At 35.0% G+C, this 22,893-nt stretch overlaps 1 protein-coding gene across 6 annotated transcripts in view; it reads right to left on the bottom strand.

The window, feature by feature from the left end:
* Nucleotides 1-22,893, bottom strand: part of AFDN (afadin, adherens junction formation factor) — a 189,074-nt gene that overhangs the window by 8,765 nt on the left and 157,416 nt on the right. For all 6 annotated transcript variants that reach the window (XM_044671892.1, XM_044671893.1, XM_044671895.1 and 3 more), the window contains 4 exons: nt 16,207-16,401; nt 15,401-15,492; nt 14,938-15,123; nt 11,851-12,855 (listed from right to left, as the gene is read on the bottom strand). In XM_044671892.1, the coding sequence (XP_044527827.1) occupies nt 11,851-12,855; nt 14,938-15,123; nt 15,401-15,492; nt 16,207-16,401 (1,478 nt within the window). The remainder of the gene's footprint in view (nt 1-11,850; nt 12,856-14,937; nt 15,124-15,400; nt 15,493-16,206; nt 16,402-22,893) is intronic.

The following is a 22,893-nucleotide window of genomic DNA, read 5'->3' as shown; positions in this document are numbered from 1 at the left end:
GCTGGGGTATAATTGAGCTGAGATTAGAAAAATGTTGCATGACTTCTATTCCCAATGCATGCTCTAAATGCTGATGGTCTTTTGCATTTCATTACTGAACACAGTATCTCAAAAATCTTTTGGAATACTTCAAAAATATTTTTATTTTAAGAAATCACAAAAGAACCTAAAAATATATTACAACTTAAAAGTTTAAGTGGTATTAAGTACCAGAAATCAAAAGAATGAATTTAGAAGATGATTTAAAAATCTAAACCTTGTTCTTTGCTAGGTGTGTGACCAAGAACAATCTCATGCAGAGATTACTGGTTCTGTTCCTTTCTCTATAAAATGAGGAAGGGAGTTGGACTAACTAATTGCTAAGGTCCCTTTTTCATCTCTGAAACTTTATAGTCTTAGGATTCCTTCGCTAAGGTTTATTAGCCAGAAATAAATCATTCCTCATATACCCACTGCTTTTTCATCACATAAGAGATTTCTTAAGCCAAAATCAATAAGTATGCTGTTTTGCGAAATCTCCCAAATGATAGGAAATATCAAATGGATGACATTATTTTTTCTTTATATTCCTATTTAAATAATTAAAATGTTCTTTTATCAAATGGTAAATTAATTTACATTGAGATCCACATAAATTAAGACAAATGTGAATACAGGCATATTGGGGATTTCCATAAATCCAGTCTGGCTAAAAATATATAGTGAGAGGCAGAGATACTATCTTGAGCAAATATACCTTCCTTTTGTAACAAGCACTTTCCTAGTTTTGCACCCCCTTTGGTTTTTTAAATACCAATGTAGGCCTTATAAATGTCAGTCTTTAGTCATACTCTCTAAAAAAAAACTTTCTGAAGATTTTGGCCTTCCCTTTAAACATTAGCCACTATCTAATATATAAAACTAGTATCAAAAAATATAAAACTAAGCTATCACACCTATTGTAACAGCAGATAATGTTAAAACTGCCATTAAACTATCAATCATTAATGAAATTTAATAGTGAAATTTAAAAGTTTAGCTTCTAGATATATAGTATAGTTTTTTCCCTTTCATATGTTCCTGGGATGTGGAGGAAACTATTTTGAAATGAGAGTAATAAATTAATTTTAATATATACTTTTTAACATTTATTCTCTAGCAGACCATAATGATATGGGATGATACAGATAACCTATCTATTCCTATATAACCTTTGTGACATTTTCAAATTGCTCAGGGCACTAATTAATTAATCAGGCGCAGGTTGTTCAATAAAAATGTTGAAGCCATTCCTCAAATGCCCTTGAATACCAATACATCTCATATTAATATTAGTAATAATAAAAACAATTATCCTGAAAATATTAAATAATTATGCCTTTTCCTAGTCCCAGACAAAAATGAGTATCAAAGACAATAGGTGATGCCTTTGACAGCTAAACACAAGCCCAAAAACTACTAGGAAAATTGACATTTTAGTTCTCATAATGACTCATGACCATGTACTATAAAAGACTGAATAATGACAGGATGATCTGGGTCTAGAACCTGGGCCTGTGGAACAGACATTGAGAAGAATCTCTATCGAAAGACTATATGAATATGGTAACTTGTATGAGGAATGTTGTCTTTCAAGAAAAAGGCATGGAAATCCTAATTTAAAAGGAAATTGCTTTAAGAGCATGTTGGTGGCTCAGTGGATAGAAAGCCGGGATTAGAAACAGAAGGTCCTGGGTTCAAGTCTTGTCTCTAGCACTTCCTAGCTGTGTGACTACGGGCAAGTCACTTAACCCCAAGTGCCAAGCGTTTACTGCTCTTCTGCCTTGGAACTGAAACTTAGTATTGATTCTAAAAAGTTAGAGATTAAAATAAAAAAAAAAAAAAAAAAAAAAAAAAAAAAAAGGCAAATTGCTCTGCTATCCATGGTATTAAAAATGATGGCTATCCATGGTATTAAAAATGATGGCAAAAAGGGGAGTTTTATGGGGAAACTGAAAAAAGGGGTTCCATTTTGAAAGATTATTATAACTGGATTATATCTAGAGACATATAATGGGGATTCAAGTTCTTTTTAAAAATTATACTTAAGCTTATTTTTCAATGAAACATGTCATATTAATATTTTGGGTTCTATAGCAAATTCTTTGCCACCTAACCAATTTCTATAACTCAAAAACATACGTACATTTTTCTGACATTAGCCTTAAAAACTTAAAATTTTTCCCCCTTGTTTGACTGCTGCACTAGTGGGAGGGAAATGTGTGTTAGGGATCCACAGTGTGGTTCATTAGTATTATCAATTTCCAGGATAAAGCTCCTTCCAACAATGCACATGTACATCAGCAACTTGTCTACAAATTAGTCTTGATGATTTATCTGGAACACTGAGAAACTAAGTCATTTCTCCTTGGTTATATAATAGGCAAGTTCTTTCTGTGAGAAAAGGTTAATTTTTGGTCTTTAATTTAAATAAATGGTTTCTTACATCAGTGGTATAAAATTAAAAAAGAAATGAGGATCATTAAACTATACATAAGAATCCCTGTGGGCTGCGTAGTGCCGTAGATAACTCCATATTAATATGATCTATGTTCTATTGCATTATAATTTATTTTGTTTAATATTTTCAAATCATATTTTAATTTGCATTAGGTCACACTTGGGGCTGTTGCCAGCTGTGTGTTTAACACTTGTCATTGCTCAGTTTTCAAGTTGGAAGAAACTGGAGAGGCTTCCTTCTTTTTTTTATAAATTCTAACATCTCATAGGTATTAAGAGATTAGCGATAAAATAGTTTACTTTGTTTTCTAAGACTTCAGAAAACTTGGACATCATAAGCAACACACTAATTATAAGACACAATCCAGTCTGTTAGCCTGGGAAACTATATGGTGATCTTAGCCAAGATAAGCCAAGAAGGAAGAAACTGGTCAGTAGAAACAAATTAATCTTGAATACTATACATCATTATAAATAAATATCATTTTTGTTTTTATAACGTGGCTCTAGATCAAGCTCAATTTAAATTAAGCAAGTCTATATATTTAAGACACCAAGCTAATCTGCACAACTCGCTAATAATTTTGTTAAACAATTGTTTTCCCCCTCCTTTAGGAAAGCTGGAGGTGATAAAATCTTTTTTTGCAACAAAACATTACTACTGCCTGAATCTACATTATTTCCTTGATTTTGGTGTACTGTTTTATTGTCTTTCATTTTGGAAAAGTGAAAAATGACAAAATTGGCTTTGGGAACCATCATATTTTGTTACAATAGAAAGGTCAAGAGACAGTTACCAAGCTATTTTTCAATTTTTTTTAAGTCATAGGTATCAGAAAGAGTCATTTAAGTATATACAAAATTACAAACCCCCAAAGACTATCCATAAACTAGCACTGGGGCAGTGAGGTGGCATAGTGAAGAGAGAGGGCCAGGCCTGAAAGACTCATCTTCTTGGGCTCAAATCTGGCCTTGGGCACTTTCTATCCATGTGACCCTGGGAAAGTCACCTAACCCTCTTTACCTTAGTTTTTTCATCTGCAAAATAAGTTGGAGAAGAAAATAGCAAACCACTCTTAAGATTTTTGCCAAGAAAACACCAAAAGGCATCATGAAGAGTTGGACACAATTGAAATGACTGAACATCAACAAAACTTGCACTGCTGGTATACTAGCAACTAAGTATATACCTGGTATAGTTTTGAAATAAAACCAAATTTCTCAAACCAAAATTCTCAAAATGGGAACAGATTAAAGAATGGTACTAACAAATATCCATAAATGGGAAAATATAGCATATTTAAAATGATTCTGTTTAAGGTATTTTATTTTTGCCTTTACAATCTTTATTATCACTCTAAAACAAACATTGTCTGTGCTTTCTAGAGAACTAAAAACACTTCCATGAGAAAAGAATACCTCTTGATTTTATCCCAAAATACCCAAAGAAAAATTTGGGACAGTATATGAACCTGAATGATTCATGTGAAAAAAATATCTTATCTTTCAATTTAAATTGCAGATTGTATGTCTGCTTAAACTGCATGTTGTATTTCAGAGCTATCTAATAGCAAATTTCCTTGATCTTTCTCAACTAGTTTAATAAGGCATAGAGAAAAAAAGAAATTTAAAAAAAAAAAAACCCTCACCATAAAGGATAAAATCAATAATGAAAAAAGGCTTTTAGAATGATCAGATAGAAAATGACTAGACTTACTATATTTTAAGTGGAACATATGAAAAGCTACAATTGATCTTCAGTTTCATGTGTGGGAGTAACTAATTCTACAGGGTCAGTAAGAATAAGCGGCACTGGGTACACTGGGTGGAGTCAGAAACTTCAAAGCCCAGACTCTAAAACATGGGGAAATCATTTAACATCAATGCCACAGTGAATCTCAGAAGCAGTTTTAAAAAAACAACAGCAGCAAAACCCACAACTGAGATGAGCCCAGAGATTAATTATTTATGTTATTATTATAGAAAAATCAATCTCAGTCAAGTCACAACAATAATTACTGTGCATATGGATAAATAATAGAATACTGACTTGACCACAAAGAACAATTTTCCTGTTTTATTGTCACTATTATTTTCACCACTCGACCAAACATGCAAACTAATTTCAGTCTTTTGAGGAGTTGATTTGATTGGCTTAGAAACTCCTAACAAAGAAAAATCACCATCACTAATAAGGATGAACATATTCACCACAATTCTCATCGCACTGACATTAGAGGTTAAGTGATTTGCCCAGAATGACATAACCAGCATTATTATTATTGTTGATAGAGAAGGCCTGCCATGATTTCAATAGACCAGAGAACTCTGGGGTGAGGAAACTCCTCCCAAAGCAGATTCACAGCTTCTCTGCATCTCTGCACGTCCCTAAGAGAGATGAGCTGAGCATTGAGGGGAGCCAGCCGGAGCGGGGCTAGAACTGAGGACTTGTAGCTTGAAGGCCAGCTCTCTATAGTCTACTTTATGATGTCTCTCATTGATATTAACAGTAATAACAGTAATAGCCATCATTTAAATATGGTTTTATGATTTGCAAAATATTTTGCATAATATTTTGTACATGATTTTATCTTGACTATTGTAAAACCTTGAGATCGCTACTACTATTACATCTATTTTATAGACAACTAGGGCACAGAGAATGACTTCTCACGGTCACACAGCAATTGTTGAATGGGGGATATGACTGGAGGGCTCCTTCAGTTTTAAACCCAGTGTTCTTTACAAAAGAGTACCTCAGATGTGAATACCTGGTAAAAGGCAAACCAAGAAAACTTGGATGTACCATAACAATATCTAATGTTGATATCAAGATTTAAAGATATAAGCAAACTTTGACTTAAGTTTATTTTGTTGCCTAGAAAATGAGCTCTAAGTCAAAGCAATATAAATTAAGGATTCATTTTAAGTATAGAGCAATTCGTGATCATTTTGGTACCATAAAATGCTAACAGCCATCAAACTATGTTGTATAATCATCACTCATCAAAGAGCTCTATTCAAATATCATGCCTTTGTAAAATAAATGTAGAGGTATTAACTCAAATTTCCTTTAAACCTATAGGTTTTCCTGCAAAACCAATATATCACAAAATGTTTGCTGTTGTTCAGTCGTTTCAGGCATGTCTGATTCTTCAAGACTCCATTTAAGGTTTTCTTGGCAAAGATATGGAAGTAATTTGCCCTTTCTTTCTCCAACTCATTTTACAGATGAAGAAATGGAGGCAAAAAGGGTTAAGTGACTTGCCCAGGATCACACAGCTAAAAGTATTTGAGGTCAAATTTGAACACAAGATGAATCTTCCTGATTATGAGCCGTGTTCTCTCCATTGTGCCAACTAGAGGCCCCTGTAGGACCAGTTTTTAAGCTTTATGAGTTAAGAAAGCCAGCACTTGTATAAGAGTGTGTGTGTAGTTTTACTAACTAAAAATATTTTCAAAACTAGCTACTGTTAAAGGGGATAGTATAGTGTCAATTATGAAAATAAATTAAAATTAAACTTTAAAATACATATTGTTAATAAGTTCCATTCTAATCTCATCAAACTGCTTTGAGATGAAAACAATCTGTCAATATGACAGTAGGAATTGCTCAAACAAACCCGCACAAGAACAAAGAATCCCCTCGGCCGGTCTCCTGGTTTGCTCAGGTCACAGAGGAACAGCATTCCCTGAGTGCCTCCTCTGGAATAGCAGCGGCACTAGGTGCCTGCTGCCCAGGCTAATTCTTTGAGGAGTTTTACATTCGATGAAGTATGCAAGGGCATAAGTCAGTCACTTAACAATCTAGCAAACCCTTTGGAAATGCCTTTTCTTGGCATTTTTAAGTCTCTCTTGACCTTACTCTTCCCAACTTTCCATTCTCCTTTCCTGGGTGTCTTCCTTCTCCATGTCCTCTACCAGCTCGGGGCTTGGCCTCTTTGCTGTTTCCCCTCCTGTCTTCTGACTGTATTTTCACTGGCTATTTGCCATACTTTACAATTCTCTCTCTCCTCACCACTGTCTTCTGGTTTCCTTTAAGTTTCTGATAAAATCTCATGTTCTGCAGGACACCTTTTTAAGCCCTCCTTAATTCTACTGCCTTCTTGCAGTTTGTAGGCAGTTGTTTCCATGTTGAATGTCAGGTATTTAATACAGGGATTATTTTTGTCTTTGCTTGTGCCCCGAGTGCTTAATATTGTACCTGGCACATAGAAAACATTTAAATAATGCTTGTAAAGTTAATTTTTACCGAGAAGTAAAGCTATGGGATGCTTGGTTTACCTGATGATACAAAGTAAACCATAATAATTCAATAAAGTAAGATTGCATTCTTAGATTTTTTAAAGTTGTTTTTTTTTTTAATTTGGTTAATTCCTAACAAAAGTTCAGTTACTACTAATAATGAAATCTTTAAAAACTACACCCTAGGAAAAAAATGGGTCTGGCTATTTAATTTTTATTTTGAAAGTAGTAAGAAAGTTAACATTTTTAATTGTGATACAACTAGAAAGAAACAAAGATGAGAAATTTTCTTGTTAGTTCCATATGAAATTATGCTATTCCAAAGCAAAACTCAAATAAACTAGATATGTAACCTTTAATTAGCAAGCTATTTACTAGAAAAAAATTATCAAAAACACTTAAAAACAGGTATTTTTATCCCAAGAGGGAAAAGTATCCAATTTGGAAATGGGGCTATGGTCCCTGTTTATAAAAGTAGGAAGATAAATAGCTTAGTTGATAGACTACTGGGGCTGGAGTCAGGAAAACTGAGTTCAAATAGATCCTGAGAAATTTGCTAGCTTTTTGATCCAAGGCAAGTTACTTAAACTGCTGACTTCTTTAGTTTCCTCATCTGTAAAATGGGGATAATAGCACCTACCTCTCAGGATTATTGTGAGGATCAATAGAGATAATATTTGTTACTCGCTTTGCAAATCTTTAAAGTGCCACATAAATGTTAGGCATTATTTTTATAATTATGTTAAATTCATAAATGCAAATTTAATAGCAGAAGGCCAATTGTCTTCCTGGAATCTAGAAAAAGAGAGTCCAGAGAAAAATTTGCTAATAGTCATCTAGTACAAGTACAAGGGGAAAAAGTGATTTCTCTATTTGCTGGATACCAAAAAGAAACACCCAGTAGTGGTTATAATAATTCAGGTTGTTCTGAAAATATCAGGGTATGAATGATACACATCCCACTTGATGACAACTCTTTCTTTTTGCTTTGATTACATGACAACTAAACAGTTTTCTGGTGAATAATTTGTCAGGTAGCTTATGAGGAAAGCCTGGACAGCATACATTTTCTAATATTCTTTGCACTGAGTAGGCATATGCCCCATTCTATATTAAATATAATGATTTATAAATTAGTTTCCTAAATTTTGTTAGTGTTCAATTCAATAAACACTTTAAAAAACATATCCTTTGTTCTAGGCAGCAGAGATAAGATTAAACTTTAAAAGTGCCTGCCCTCAAAGAGCTCACATTTCAAGGGAGGATATATAGCATGTACACAGGAATGTATATACAAGTTATTTATAAAGCAATATTGGTGACAGAAGCCCACTGACAAAGAATGAGTGGGTGTGTAAGAGTGGCTTCTAATTTGTATTTTAAGGGAAGCTACAGATTCTAAAAGACTTATATGAGTAGGAAGAACATTCCAGGGATAATGAGCAGCTTTTATTAGGGTAGCCTTCCAGTTGGCTGTTTCCCATAACATTAGTAACACTTGAACAAGCTGATAAAATTGTGTTTCTGAATTTAACAAAGCTAAGAAGCAAATCCTCCTAGATTCATGGTAACCCATGTTCATCAAGGAGCAGATATCCAATAAAATTTCATATTGCCAACCAACCAGGAAATGAGGTAGTTAATAGATCATCAAAACTGTAGCAAAGATATAAAAATAAAATGAGACATAAAAATAAATGATGATCTGATTATGGCTTCACTTTAATGATAATTCTATAAAATAATTTAAGTGAATAAAAGATAGCTAAATTCTCAAATTCTAGAGAACTAGATAGTTTAGGTAGCAAAATGTCTGCCCATATGCAAATCCAAAGATCAACCAAGTTTTTCCATTGTTACATATAAAAAGCATGACTGGAATATCAGAATGGACGGGGTTTGGGGGGGGGGGGGGGGAGGGAGAAGAAAACAATGAAGCACACTTTACTAAATTAGCACATTGATGCTAAAATGAATTAAAAGTCACAAGACACTACTGAAGAAAAAAAAAATGTGATTTCTCTATTTGCTGGATACCAAAAAAGATTAAGGCCAAAATTCTCCGTTGATGGATTAAAGTTTTCTTATTTGTCAAATTTGGTTAAATTATATTTCCGTTTCCTATAAAAACTCAAGCAAGTATCCTTTTAAAATGTTTACTTTTCTCCATTTAAAATCTTTTTCTAATGTTGAGAAGGAAAGAAACAGACCAATTTTCCATACTAAAGTTTCCCCCAAGTGTCAGATTTTCTAAAACAACTCTAATGGTAGACTTAAAAGAGCATTATATACAGCAAAAATTCAAATAAAAATCAAACACATACCATAAGAATGAAGCTGAAAACAATTCAATTCCATAAACAAAACATAATATTTTAAACAAAGCAAAGAGCAGCTAAATCTAAGGACATTTACAACGCATGCTTCTAAGTGATTTACTGGTCTATATCCTGATCTAGGATATTCCCTAAAGAGATTAAAAACAAAATACCCAATGCACGTTGAATCTACTAAAAAACATAAGACTACCAAGACTACCATCACTAAAGAAAATCAAGACAGGAAAAAAAGTACTGAAGGGAAAGAAACAGGAACATACCAAATCTAGAACAGAGATTGCTGGCATAGCAGTCTGCTGCAGGTAATAGAGAAGGGAAAAAAAAGAAAGATGAAGTGTGAAAAAAAAAAGTTAAGTTTAGATTCCTACTGTACCCAAAGGCATTTCTGTTGATTTCCTACTTCATCCATTTTTGAAGGATATCAGAGAAAAAAAAGTAAAAAACAACATGTTGACTAAATTACAACACAATGAGGACAATGGCAGCAGACCAAGTAGTTAGTAAACATTTCAGAAATTTGAGAGCAGCAATCCTGATAAGTTTTTACTAGAAACCAAGTGATTCAATCTTATTAGGAATAATGTAAATGCTAGGCAAATTAAACAAATACTTAAAAATATTATTGAAAAGCTTTCTACACATAAACAATTCTTAGAGATGCTATGAAATACCCAGAACTTTCAGACAACTTCTGCTGGACCACCAATAATGAAGAGATAGCCCTCCTAGAAATGAGTAACTGCAAGTAAAATTACATACATGCATCTGAAAACTTTTGATAATCTGGAAGTAAAGTAATAATAAGAAATGTAAAAATTAGGAAATTTTTCAAACTATAAGTAACAGTTTCATGAAGAGATAAAAATATTGACAGAACAGTAAAAGAAGACTTACACTCATCAAATTTATCTAATTATCAAGATAATGTCAAGAATCTAGACCAATTAAGTGGAAGGGTCAATGTCTACTATCAGGAAAAAATTAAGCACACAAATCTGGAATACATATAGGAAATTAAATGTCAGAAAACCATCATTAATTACAAAACAGAATTTGCTTTAAAAGAAAAAATTGTTAAAAGAACTCTTATGGTACATATTTATTAATCCTTAATTCAAAACAAAGTTCATGGCAACAAATAGGTCCCATATTTAAGAATCCTATAAATGCCTATAACTTTTAGGAGACATGTAGATGCAAATTTGAATTCTAGTTTACTGGATTAAAGTATATTCCATGTGAAAAGCAAACAAAAAAACAGTACAAAGTCAAAACTTATGTACATATACGTACATGTATGTACATAAACAGATACAAGTCCAACTGAACGACAATTCATAAATTTTATATATTTATATTACACACACACACACACACACACACACACACCCATTGTAAACTATCCTCTCACTAGACTGGGCCCAGTAAAGCAACCCAATTAGATGACCTGGAATTATAAACAAAAGAAAACCTAATATGTGAGAAATTTAGCTGTCTTATCTCACAATATCACAACACACAATGTTGAATAAAAAAATATTCAGCATTCATTCCTAAGTTGCCATGAGGACTGCTTCCAAAGTAGGCCAAGAAAATAAAACTATCAGAACTTTTTGTATCTCACTGAAGAAACCAAATTCTCAGAATTTAGCTGAATTTTGGCATTTTTAATTACCTGAAAGATGTTTGCATTATTTTTTGTTAAGAATAAGTGTTTTTTGTTCTAACACTTTTGAACTAGTGACTTGAGGGGTAGGGGAGGCATGCCCACAAGTGGCAAAATGTTAAATTGGCCTTTTATTTACACCGCAGATAAAATCTGGTTAATGACTTAAAGAAATTTTTATGGTTTTTTTTTCCTTTTTTTAAAACCCTTAACTTCTGTGTATTCGCTCATAGGTGGACCAGTGGTAAGGGTGGGCAATGGGGGTCAAGTGACTTGCCCAGGGTCACACAGCTGGGAAGTGTCTGAGGCCAGCTTTGAACCCAGGGCCTCCCAGTTTCTAGGCCTGGCTCTCAATCCACTGAACTACCCAGCTGCCCCATGTTTTTTTTTTTTTTTCTATTAAATATCAAGTTAAAGTTGATATAAAATTTTAAACATCACTATTCTATACTAAACATGGCTGTATTTGGAAACAACTCCCTAAGGTCCCTGCCAATTCCTGTGACTTTCTAGACCACAACTCTTTCCTAGAGGCTACTACACTCTCCCAGAAATAGCTTCCCCTACCCCTTTAGAAGGTAAATTCACTGAGGGCAGCTCATTGTCTTCTTTTGTACTTCCATTCCCAGTCCTTTGCACGGTTCTCATCTCCAAAAAAGGGTTTAATAAATGCTTTTACATTCTTTCATTTGTCCAATGCCGCCAAAAGCCTTTCAAGAATACTTTTTTTTTTGGATTACTCAACAGGAAGGGGTAAAAATAATTCACAAACTTGTGGATAAAAACATATAATTTGCAGATATAGACACCTAATATTTGCAAAGTATTTCCCCCTCCCCAGGGGAAAAAATACATTTCAAAATAAATTCATTTAGTCTCTATAAACCCTGTTCATCTCTACTTGAAAGTCAGCACCAATTCAATTAAAATAAAGGTTCATTCTGATATTTTTAACTGAATATTATTTAACTGAACCTATATTAGATCAGTTCTTTTTCCTACTAATTTCTATATTATGTTCATAAATTTATACATAGCCATGACAAGTAAACAGAGATTAAGAAGATAAGTATAGAGAGATAGATCCCAGATACGCACACCCAAAGGATTTTTCCCCTTTACCCTGGTTCTTCTTTCGGCCTCTAGTCGCTGCATAATTAGCATGGTGTCTACATCATCATCTTCCTCATCTTCATCATCTTCATCTTTCTGCTTTGATTCCTGGAGTCTCTTCTGGAACTGCCACTCTAACATGAGTTTGCGCAAACGGTCATTTTCTTCTGCTGTGCGATCTGGTTTATTCTGAAGATCCTGAATCTCTTTGCTTAGCATGTCTACAATGTGCATTTGCTGCTGCTTCTCTAGCTTTTCCTTGGCATCTCGTTTCCATGGGTCAGGGGACAAGCTATCACTAGAAGAAAGCTCTTCTTTGCTGATTGTGATGTACTGCAGATCTCTCCTCTCAATCGTCCGTGGCTGCTGCTGGGGCTGCAGCTCCCGGATGACTGTTTCTTGAGGTCGCTGTAACGTAGATGGCTTTTCGGGCTTTATCTGCTGTACAGGCACAGGAGGAAGCTGAGTGGGGTTCAAGGGCTGAGTGCGCATTTGCCCCAGCTTTCTCTCCTGCTCTCGCCTCTTCCTCTCTCTCTCCTCCTCTAATCTAGCCTTTTCTTTTTCATACCACCGCTGGTGCTCCTCTCTCTTTTTCCGTTCTGCAGCTGCTGCTGGAGCAGTCTGAGCTCCGACCTGGTGCAGCGGAGGAGGAGGAGGTAGGGGCAAGTCCATCGGAACCCCATCAAAGTCAGCTGAATAGTGCACGGGGGGAGGGGGTGGTGGAGGAGGAAGGTCTGTCCGAATAGGCTGGGAAATAGCCACTGGGGTTGGCTGAAGAGCTGTTGGCGTTTTCCAGCGGCCAGGACCACTTTTGGTTAATGTAGAACCTGGAGTAACAGATTTAGAAGAATGGTTCAGGAATTCTTGGCTAGATGTGCTAGATTCCAGAGAAGAGCTCTGATTTATCCACATGTCACTGTCAGACTTTTGATCTATATAGTCTGCATCTTTGCGATGACACTCTGGCTGATAAACGAGATCATCTCTCAATTCTTCTTGGGAACGAGTAACACGCTGGAAAAAGAGAATAGTTGTATTTAATGCATTTTTTAAAAAAATAATGAAGCCTCAGCTATGTGAAAATGTTCCAAAGGGTCTTAAAAATGACTTGCAAAAATAAAAGGTTCTAAATGTGAATTCTAATTTTACCACTATTTGCTATAAGGATTATGAACATATACTCATCAATGCCTTGAATCAATTTGGAAATTAATGCTGTAGCTTTCTCATAATGTTTTTAGGAAAAACTGTAAAAATTTTTACATATATGAAACAATCATTATTAAAAAGTTCTCTGTAACTAAATCTGTAAGTAAACTCTGAAAAGTTTGCCTCTGATCACTCTTAAATCTATTTCAGAGAACATTAAAAAAAATTCTATGACTTTCTAAATCTCATGAACCATAAAAATTCTGGCTGGAGAACAAGGGCCCATGCAGACCTCCTTGGGATCACACTACTTTGGAAGTACCAAAAACTTGAAGACCCTCCAGAACTAGCTCTGAAAACAGAAGCATAAAAAATCCTGAAGCTTAATACCTTTCCATTCATAGGTAAGCAGAACCCAATTTAATATAAAGTTGAAATTCAAGAAAAATAGGCTAGGAAAATGAACCCACCCCCCCAAATAAAAAAATTAAGACTTGGCCATAAAAAGTGACTATGGTGGCAGGGAAGCCAAGACACAAACTCGGAGACGACAACAATAGAAAAACATGTAATCAAAGCCACAACAACAACAACAACAACAAAATAGCTTGTTTGACACAAGCCTAACAAATTCCTGGAAGTTAAAGGAGATTAAGTCTGGTTGAGAAAAGAAATGAGTGACACAAGTAATTACAGAACGATGGGCTGAAATCCAACAAAATTAAATTTATTAAAGATAAATGTAAAACCTAACTCTTAGATTTAAAAAAATCTTAATTATAACATGAAAAAAATCATATCCAGATAACAATTTGGCTGAAAGTTTTTTTGATTTTTTTTTTTTAATTTTAATTTTAAACCCTTACCTTCCATCTTAGAATCAATGCTGGGTATTGGTTCTAAGGCAGAAGAATGGTGAGGGCTAAGCAATGGGGGTTAAGTGACTTTCCCAGGGTCACACAGCTAGGAAGTGTCTGATGCCAGATTTGAACCCAGGACCTCCCGTCTCTGGGCATGACTCTCAATCTACTGGGCTACCCTAAGCTGCCCCTATGAAAGAGTTTTTAGTGTCAGTTAATTCTCAGTGTGGTACTGCAGCCAAGAAAGGTAATGTGATCTTAGGCTGCATTTGTAAAGTTCAAAAATGACGGACTGCATTAAAGGTCTTCAGTGGATGAATTCTTACTCAGTGTTTTATAATATGAGACTTTTTTGGGATAGGACTAGATTCGCTGGTTATTACCTCTATCAATTTCTTATTTTATTTTATTCTTTTGTCTTAGAGCAGCATTCCTTAAACTGTATTCTGTGGAATCCAGATGTTCAAAAGCACATGAATAGGAGTTCTATAAGGCAATTTTAAAGCTGGTGATATTTTCACTTCTCAAACTAGTATTAATACTTAAGTAAAGTAAGCTGTGAACCATGCAAAAAGGTTGACTTAACTACAACTTAGTATAATAAAGTTGGGCTTTTGATAAATGAGTTCCTTCGTTTTGCTGAAATGATTGGTGTTTTCTTCATTCATGTTCTTTTTTTTTGTTACAAGGGATAGCTTGCTGAATTGAGGAAGATTTAGAGATATGCATGTAAAAATGTAAGATACCAATAAAAGTATATTTTAAAGAATTATAGAATTAGAATCAAGAGAAAAAGCTACTTCTGACATTCACAAGCAACAGAACCAGCGGTCACTAACATCTCTGAGCTACAGCTACTTCATTTCTAAATGGGAACTAATAGTACATATAGTACCTAGCAATACTATATAAATAATGGCTATTGTTTCTATTTTTCTAGTTAGCTTTTTAAAATCTCCTCAATCTTCTTTATCCTTAGGATTATGCCCATTTGTAAACAAATAACTTATAGGTTTTGCCAACCTATTTGAAGTCCTAAAATGCTTTATACCAAAATAAGCGTTAGAAGCTTAGGTAAATTTCCAACCTGAATTATAGCACCAGAATGATGATTATCTGTCTGGATCTGTTGTTTCTCATCATAATTAGTCCACTGATTCTGAACAGGAACCATACGATCCTGGGATTTAGAAGCTGGGAATGTAAAGTATTCTCTGGTATATGTTTGAGTTGGGATAGGATAAGCTTCAGGTCTTGGTGTTGGTGTTTGTTCCTATAAAAGGCACAGAATATAAAAGAAAAGTAAACATGGGTTCTGAAAGTATCTTAGAACAATAAAATTACCTTGATGTTACGGCATGGAATCCTAAAATTTCAAAACTAAAGATTAAAATGCTCAAAATTCAGGGGCTAGTTGCCAAGTATAGAAAAATAAGATGTAAACAATGATATTTAATATTAAACTATAATTTTGAAAAACTTTGACAACTGATAATTAGTATACATAATGTTTAAGAATAAGAAAAATTGTTTAAATTCTTCCTTCTGACCTCTGTACAGAGATTTCCAGTAGAAACAGATGTTATTTTAGCTGATGTTCCAGTGGCATATGCATTTTTCCCTCCAGGACTAGGAGGTTGATCTGTAGAGGGCAATTAAAAAAAAAAAAGGCTCAATATATCCATACATTTAAGTTTTAATTATCAATAAGCAAACTGATTTTAACAGTGGCATCTTACAAAACTCTAAAAATAGGTACTCATAGGGGAGGGAGTACAGGTTAAATGCAATGACATCATTAGGAAGAGAATAGACAGACAGTCAATCTTGGGAAGTCAGACAACACATAATTTTCAATGCTAATAAAAGACCACATTCCCCACAGGAATTTGCTGAGCATGTACCTTGTCCATAGTACTAATATTGGTTCCATAAAGCATTTCATAATACAGTCTGTACAAACAATATAAATTTTTAGAATGGTCTTCAAAGGTTATTCCGAAATATGATTCCCTTAGGCTTTTTCTATACAGAGGATTATCTCTCTGTAGGCAAATAAGAAGTTTACATAGCTTTGATACACTTCTGGCAAATTTTTCATGGCACAGTTATCCACAAAGTATTCTCCATTTAACTGCTATGATTTATTGCTTTTTAGCTTTATTTTAAATAGGATTTTATTGATATTTCCTGCTTCTTATATTATGCCAAGTATGCCTCTGCCACTTCCTCAAATCAAATTAATCATAAATTAATACACTTTAAACATTATTCTAAATTGTATTGATGCATATAAATGTATAAAAACAAGTCACTGAATCCTTAGAAAATTAAAAATAAATTTAATTTGACTTACTTGCTACATTAGGGCTAGACCGGTGATCAGCTCTGTTCTTCATTAACCTATCATCTCCTGGAAGCTTCTTTGGTTCACTATACTCTGTCCAAGGCAGCTGAGGACTCTCAGGTGACCCATTCTGTGCTGAATTATTATATAGCTCAAAACCTTCACTCTTTGGTCGGGGTTTACCTGAGCCTCGTCGATCTGAAACTGTCAGAAAAAAGGGCATTTAAAATAGCTGTCTTTCCTTGTAATGGGTTCCTTTTTGTTTTAGTCTCCTTTAAAATGTTTTACGTGACATTATTGCTGTTACTGTGTAAAATGTTCTGGCTTAGCTCTGTTCATTCTGCAACAGTTCATTTAAGTCTTTCAAGGTTTTTTGAAATTCCCTTGCTCTTTATTTCTTATTGCACAACAGTATTCCATTACAATCAAATACCACAACTTATGATATTTCCCAACTGATAGGCATCCCTTCAATTCTCCAAAATAACTGCTATAAATATTTGTATACATAAATACTTTCTCTCATTTTCATCTCTTTAGGATATCTAGTAGTGGTATTGCTAGATCAAAGGGTATATATAATTTTATAGCCCTTTGAACACAGTTCCCATTCTCCAGAATGGTTAGATGAGTTTACAACTCTACCAAAAGTATATTAGTATCCCAGTTTTCCCACATCCCCTCTAACACTGATCATTTTCCTTTTCTGCCATATTAGCCATTCTAATAGGTATGTTATGGTACCTCATCATAATAATATGTATTTCTCTAATCAAGAATGATTTGGAACATTTTTTCCATTACTATAAAGAATTTTGATTTCTTCATCTGGAAAGTTTCTGTTCAAACTCTCTGACCTTTTTTCAACTGGGAAATGACTTGTATTCTTATAGATCTGCTCACTTTTCAATATATTTGCGAAATGAGGCTTTTGTCAGAGACACTTGTATAACTTTCCCCCCAGTTTTGTGTTCATTCTAATCTTGGTTGCATTTGTTTTTTTTGTGTAATCAAAATGCTATCTATTTCTTGTTTGGTCATGAAAGTCATCCCTTATCCATAAACTTAGCTATTCTCAGCACTAAAATAAGCCAAAATAGTCTCAAAGAATTCATGATGAAAGATGCTATCCCACCTCCAGAAAAGGAATTGATGGAGTCTGAATACAGAGCAAAGCAGCTTTTTTAACCTGTCTTCTTCCAAAATATGATGAATATCAAATGTTTTGTGTTATAGCATATGTATAATCAATATCATCAATTGCTTGCCATTTCAGGGAGGGAGAAGGGAGAAAAAGAGATGGAGAAGGAAAGAGAGAAAAGAGATAGGGAAAGAGAGTTTGGAACACAAAATGTTAGAAAACCTATGCCAAAAGTTGTTTTTACATTGGGATAAAAACAAAAAACATTACTGAAGAAAAAATTAAAAGACAAGTAGCTATCAAAAAAAAAAGTTTTACATGACTTCATATGAATATTAAATATAATATCACTTACCTTCCCAGTGGGTGAGGGAGGAATAGAAAGAGGGAATTAAGAATTTTTTATTTTGTGTAACCCCAACTACCTAGCTTTTGCAGCTTTTCTGTCATAAAATTTATGCTAAGACAGAAGGTATGGAGTTAAAAAAAAAAAAAAAAGACACTCCTTAACAGTTTTTGGAAAAGGAAATCAGTTTTTAAGCTAGTTCAAATATTTTTGGGAGGAGGGGCAGAGAGAAGATAGTTATACTAAATGTAGCAGATACACAGTGCTTTCATTTTGTAGGATCCATATTGCTGAGAGGGGTTCAAGCTGCAGCACCTCTCAGCAATATGGATCCCATAATTTGGAAGGCACAGTCCATGAGGAATCTAAACTCAGAGCTTAGACTTCAATGAAAATGGGAAATCTCTTCATGGAAACTCTTTCTCTAATTAACAGCCTTCAAAGAGCTTCAGACAATTCCTAAAGAACTAGGGTTTTAAGGTTCTTTGTAAAGCTGCATAACACATCTGAAGCCAGGCCTCTCTATCACCAAAGTGAGCCCTCCATTTCACTAGGCCAAGTTGCCTCTCAGACTTTTCATAGAGCATACAAAATCTGTCAATAGCTTAGGCTGAAAAAAGCTGTTTAAAATGCGGACAACCTAATTTATCTGGTATCGCTGGGAATAAAGTCAATTTTCCACATAACCAAATGAAACATAAGGCACAAACATTTAACTTAAAACTTTGGGAAAGTAGATTTTGAAAGAGTCAGAAAAATTATTTAGACAAAAGGTCTGACTCCCATGACCCCATGCTCTCAAAAAGAAGTCTCCATTAGAAACAGACAAAAAAAAATCTTACTACCTTTAATTCACCCAAGTTGTAGACTGTCCTGGAGTTGAGAGAGATAATTCAGGAGTAACATTTTAAGGTGTTCAAGTCTTTTCCTCCTACTGACCTCATGCTATAGTTATATAAAACTGTAGAGATGAGAAAGTTAGAAGTTTGATAAGGCAAGTAAATGGCCCAAGGCTGAGAGTGCTGAAGCCCCAAGGGAAGCACAAGTCCACATACAGGGCTACCCTTAAATTGAAAGAATTAAAGAGTAAAATGCAATCAGTCATGTGTCCTAGAATTGTTCATGCATAACACTATTTGGGAATCCTTTCATCATAAAGAGTTTTGGCAGCAGAGGAAATAAAATCGTCTTCTATCCAATATTCCTATAGTAAAATCAGTATTTCTATAGAAAGAGATTCTATTACCACATGTTGACAAATTCATCAGATGACAAATGCCCAAATGTTGTTTGGGATATTGTCTTAATGTTTTATTACAAGACTGGCACAGAAATAGAGAACCAGATTCCACAGGATCAAACCGGAGTCTGTACATGCCAAGAGTTCTAGGCTCTGAAGAACATGTTGGAGCTTATCTGAAAACAACATGATGAATATCCTAGTGTGGCATGGAATGTGTTAGCAGTGTCCCTATTCAGGCGCCATGTGTATGGTGCTGCATGCCATGTGTGAGAGGCACAGTCATGAGTGACTGGATATGAGGGCCATTGTAGCCATGGAGAGAGAGAGTGAGTCAGACTGCTAGGGAGACTAGCAGCTAGGGCAGGGGTCGGCAACTTTTTTGGCTGTGAGAGCCATAAATGCCACATTTTTTAAAATGTAATTTCGTGAGAGCCGTTCAGTGCTCACAGTGCACTCCTGTAACAGTGCCTGAAAAAAAAAATGGACTTTATGGCTCCTGCAGAAAGAGCTATATCTGGCCCTCAAAAGAGCCAGATATGGCCCCAGAGCCATACATTGCCGACCCCTGAGCTAGAGAGAAAGAATGAGATAAGAGGGACAGGAAAGATTAAGCCCAGCATGCCTGAGAAGGCTGGAGCAGAAGAATCTCAGGGGGTTATGATCTTCATTTCTTATAACAAAGAGAAAGACTTTTATAGAGATGGTAAGATATTAAGCATTACAACATTCTTGGAGGGGTGTTACTTTCCCACAGGATGATGATTATGAAAATGACTTCAGGGGGCAGCTGGGTAGCTCAGTGGATTGAGAGCCAGGCCTAGAGATGGGAGGTCCTGGGTTCAAATCTGGCCTCAGACACTTCCCAGCTGTGTGACCCTGGGCAAGTCACTTAACTCCCATTGCCTACCCTTACCACTCCTTCTGCCTCGGAGGCAATACACTGTATTGACTCCAAGATGGAAGGTAAGGGTTTAAAAAGAAAATGAAAATGACTTCACACACAAACATTACCAGGGTTGCTATTACAGATGTAAGTAAATTGAGAAGCAGTGACTGCTAATCTGTTCTTGGGGAAAGGCAGGTTTGATACTTTGAGTCATGATGTTACAAGGACTTCTTTGCTCTTCAGAGTTAGGGGGACTCAGGGTTTAATGATAACTTTTGGCCAAGAGCATCAGAGCCTTTGTGTGAGAGATTGGGGGCTTGCCAGCAATCTCAGGCAAGCATAACTGCTTTCCTCAGTGGGCCTGTCATCCTTAAACTGCAAGGATTTTTAAAAAAAAAACTAAGTTGCCTTTTCTTTTTGGTCAGTTTCCCTCAATGGAATATAAGCTCCTTAAGGGTAGGGTTTCTTTCATTTTTGTGTCTGTATTCCTAGTACCTGAAATGCAGCAGATGCTTGAATGAGAGTGAAGATGTGAACTCTTATACAGTAGGTAACAAGGAACCAGATAGGTGGGTCTTAAGATAACGACATTCCTCTGATAACTATCAAAAAAGAAGATTATGTCTGGCATGACACGTTCTCAATGAACCCATACTATTAATTATCAATTAACATATTAACTATTAATCATTATTGCCTTCTTCCTTAAACACTCACATAATATCACCTACAAAGTAGGTGATCTATATCCATTTCACTCAATCTGTTTATTGACTCTACTCCCTTCCCTTTTTGATATTCTGGATATTTGCATGTCTCCAGTAATATGGGACCACTTCCAATTTACACAATTCCTCAAATATTATTGATAGCAATTCAGGTCATGTCTGTAACTTCTTTCAACAATCTGAAATGAATTCATTTCAGCTTGATGACTTAAAATAATTAGTCTCTTTTTCATTTATTTACTTGTCTTGGTATTCAATTGCAACTGGAAAGTTTTACTAGTCTTTCCCATACAAAAGGCATTCCACTATACTAAGGTTCTTAATCTATCTTTGTGGGATGATCCCTTTTGGCAGATGGGGTAAGTCTATGAAGCCCTTCTCAGAAAAATCATATAATTCCTCTCACATCCACACATCCACATTCATGGACCCTCTGACATCTAAATCAGGTTAAGAACTTCTATTCTACACAGAGAATGGAAGAGAAAAATGAGATGAAAATTTTTGCTTTTTCTATTTCAATCATACCATACATTATCAAGCAACTGGCCCATCTCCTTTTATTTGATCCTAATTCACCTTTTTAAAATGCCAAAAACAATTTCTTGTCCTTAGTAGTTTGTTAGCCTCAGTAAAGCATGGACTTAAGCCTGCATTTGTTCTTGGTTATGAAACTCCTTCACCATCTTCATTCAGACTGTCTTAAACACATTAAGATTTTAGGTGAGAGATTCCTCTTTACCTCTTTAGCTAATTTCCCTAGGAGAATATTAAGCAAGAAGGATATGGCACTAGTAATATCAACTGGTATAAGAGCCTTAGTGAACTGGAACCTTAACTTCCTTTTTGGTAGTTCTCAGGGTCCTTTAAGAGGAAAGGAAAAGCTTTAAAGTTTCTTCTGCTCCCAGGCAGAAAAAGACCCACTCAGGTGGGAAATGGTGTTAGGTCTTCATTCATGAGCTGCTTCTTACTGCTCTCTTGAGTTCCTAACCTACCAAGACTTTCACTCAGCTCTGCTAGTTGGGGACATTCCCTCTACCCCCAATATGCATCAAATCATTATATGGCAAAACTTATCCTAGTCTGTCTACTCTCACTTACTCCCCCCACCTCCAACTGCCCAATCTACTCCTTGATTTATTATCCCACTTTACTCCCCATAGCGCTGGGGAAAGAAACTCCCAGCAATCAGCAAAAACCACCCTCCCTGGTCATCAACATTATGTCTGCAGCAGTAGTTCTCTTTGATATTTCCTTATTTTTCTGGAAAAAAAAAATTTGCCAACAAAGAAAGAATATGATTTCATTGGAATGAGACAGCCATAAGACATCGAAGAGTTCTCCAATCAGAATCAATGTATATATTAACTTTAATAATTTTTATCACATTGATTCATTATAATTTAATGAAAATTAGAGTCTAGAGAACAAAGTCTATGGGAAGAGTACTATATTAGCCACTGCTGGAAGACTGTGTACTGTCTTTAATGATTTATATTATAATCAATCCACAGCTTCTCAATTTGAGTGATTCTCATCCAGACTTCCAAATGGTTCACCAAAAAACAAATGGTTCAGCTTCCCAATGGGTTTATTCTCAGTGATGCACTAAGAGTGGTCTACCTATTAATTCTCCTTCCTACATGAAGAATTCTGTCCTATATGCCCTACATAAAGTCCCTGAATTTCTCTGAGCCCGTTTTCTCATTTGTAGATGATGTAATTAGACTAATGACTAATGTTTAAATTCTAGGTTTTTTTTTAACCTATCTGTAGTTCATACATTTCCTGGATGATATCTTTTAGACTACTTTTAGTATACAAGTTACCATGGATAACATGAGCAAACTATATTCACCAAAATCTCTCTCGTCATTTGTGCCTCCTTAAACTGATTCTTCAGACTAAGCAAAGAAAAACAAAGGAAGAACAAGAAAAAAAATAATAATTGATACACACATATACAAACATATATATATATAACTGAAAAGGTATATCCACCTTGATTCTTTGTAGAGGTGAGGGACTATAGAAGCAGAACAATGAATATATCATTAGATTATTCTACTACATTGGTTAATTTTGTTGAATTATTTTCCCCCTTCTTTTTTAGTCTTCTTATAGAGGCTAAGAGGGGGTAAGTAGAAAGATATTTTAGGAAATGTAGGATCTAAAAATCAAAAAGACATAAAGAAGGTTTTTAAGAAGATGGTTTTAGTTTCAAGGAGGAACTGCTCTACAAAGAGATATAGTCCACTTTCCTCCTCCTATTTAGACCCAACTCATCATTCACCTCTAGTGTATGTGCAATATGTGAGTGTATACATAAACAGGAATTTCTGGTTCTATAAA

This window comes from Gracilinanus agilis, chromosome 4, assembly GCF_016433145.1.
Source record: "Gracilinanus agilis isolate LMUSP501 chromosome 4, AgileGrace, whole genome shotgun sequence".
NCBI classification, from domain to species: Eukaryota; Metazoa; Chordata; class Mammalia; order Didelphimorphia; family Didelphidae; genus Gracilinanus; species Gracilinanus agilis.
This window is presented reverse-complemented; position numbering and strand designations above follow the sequence as displayed.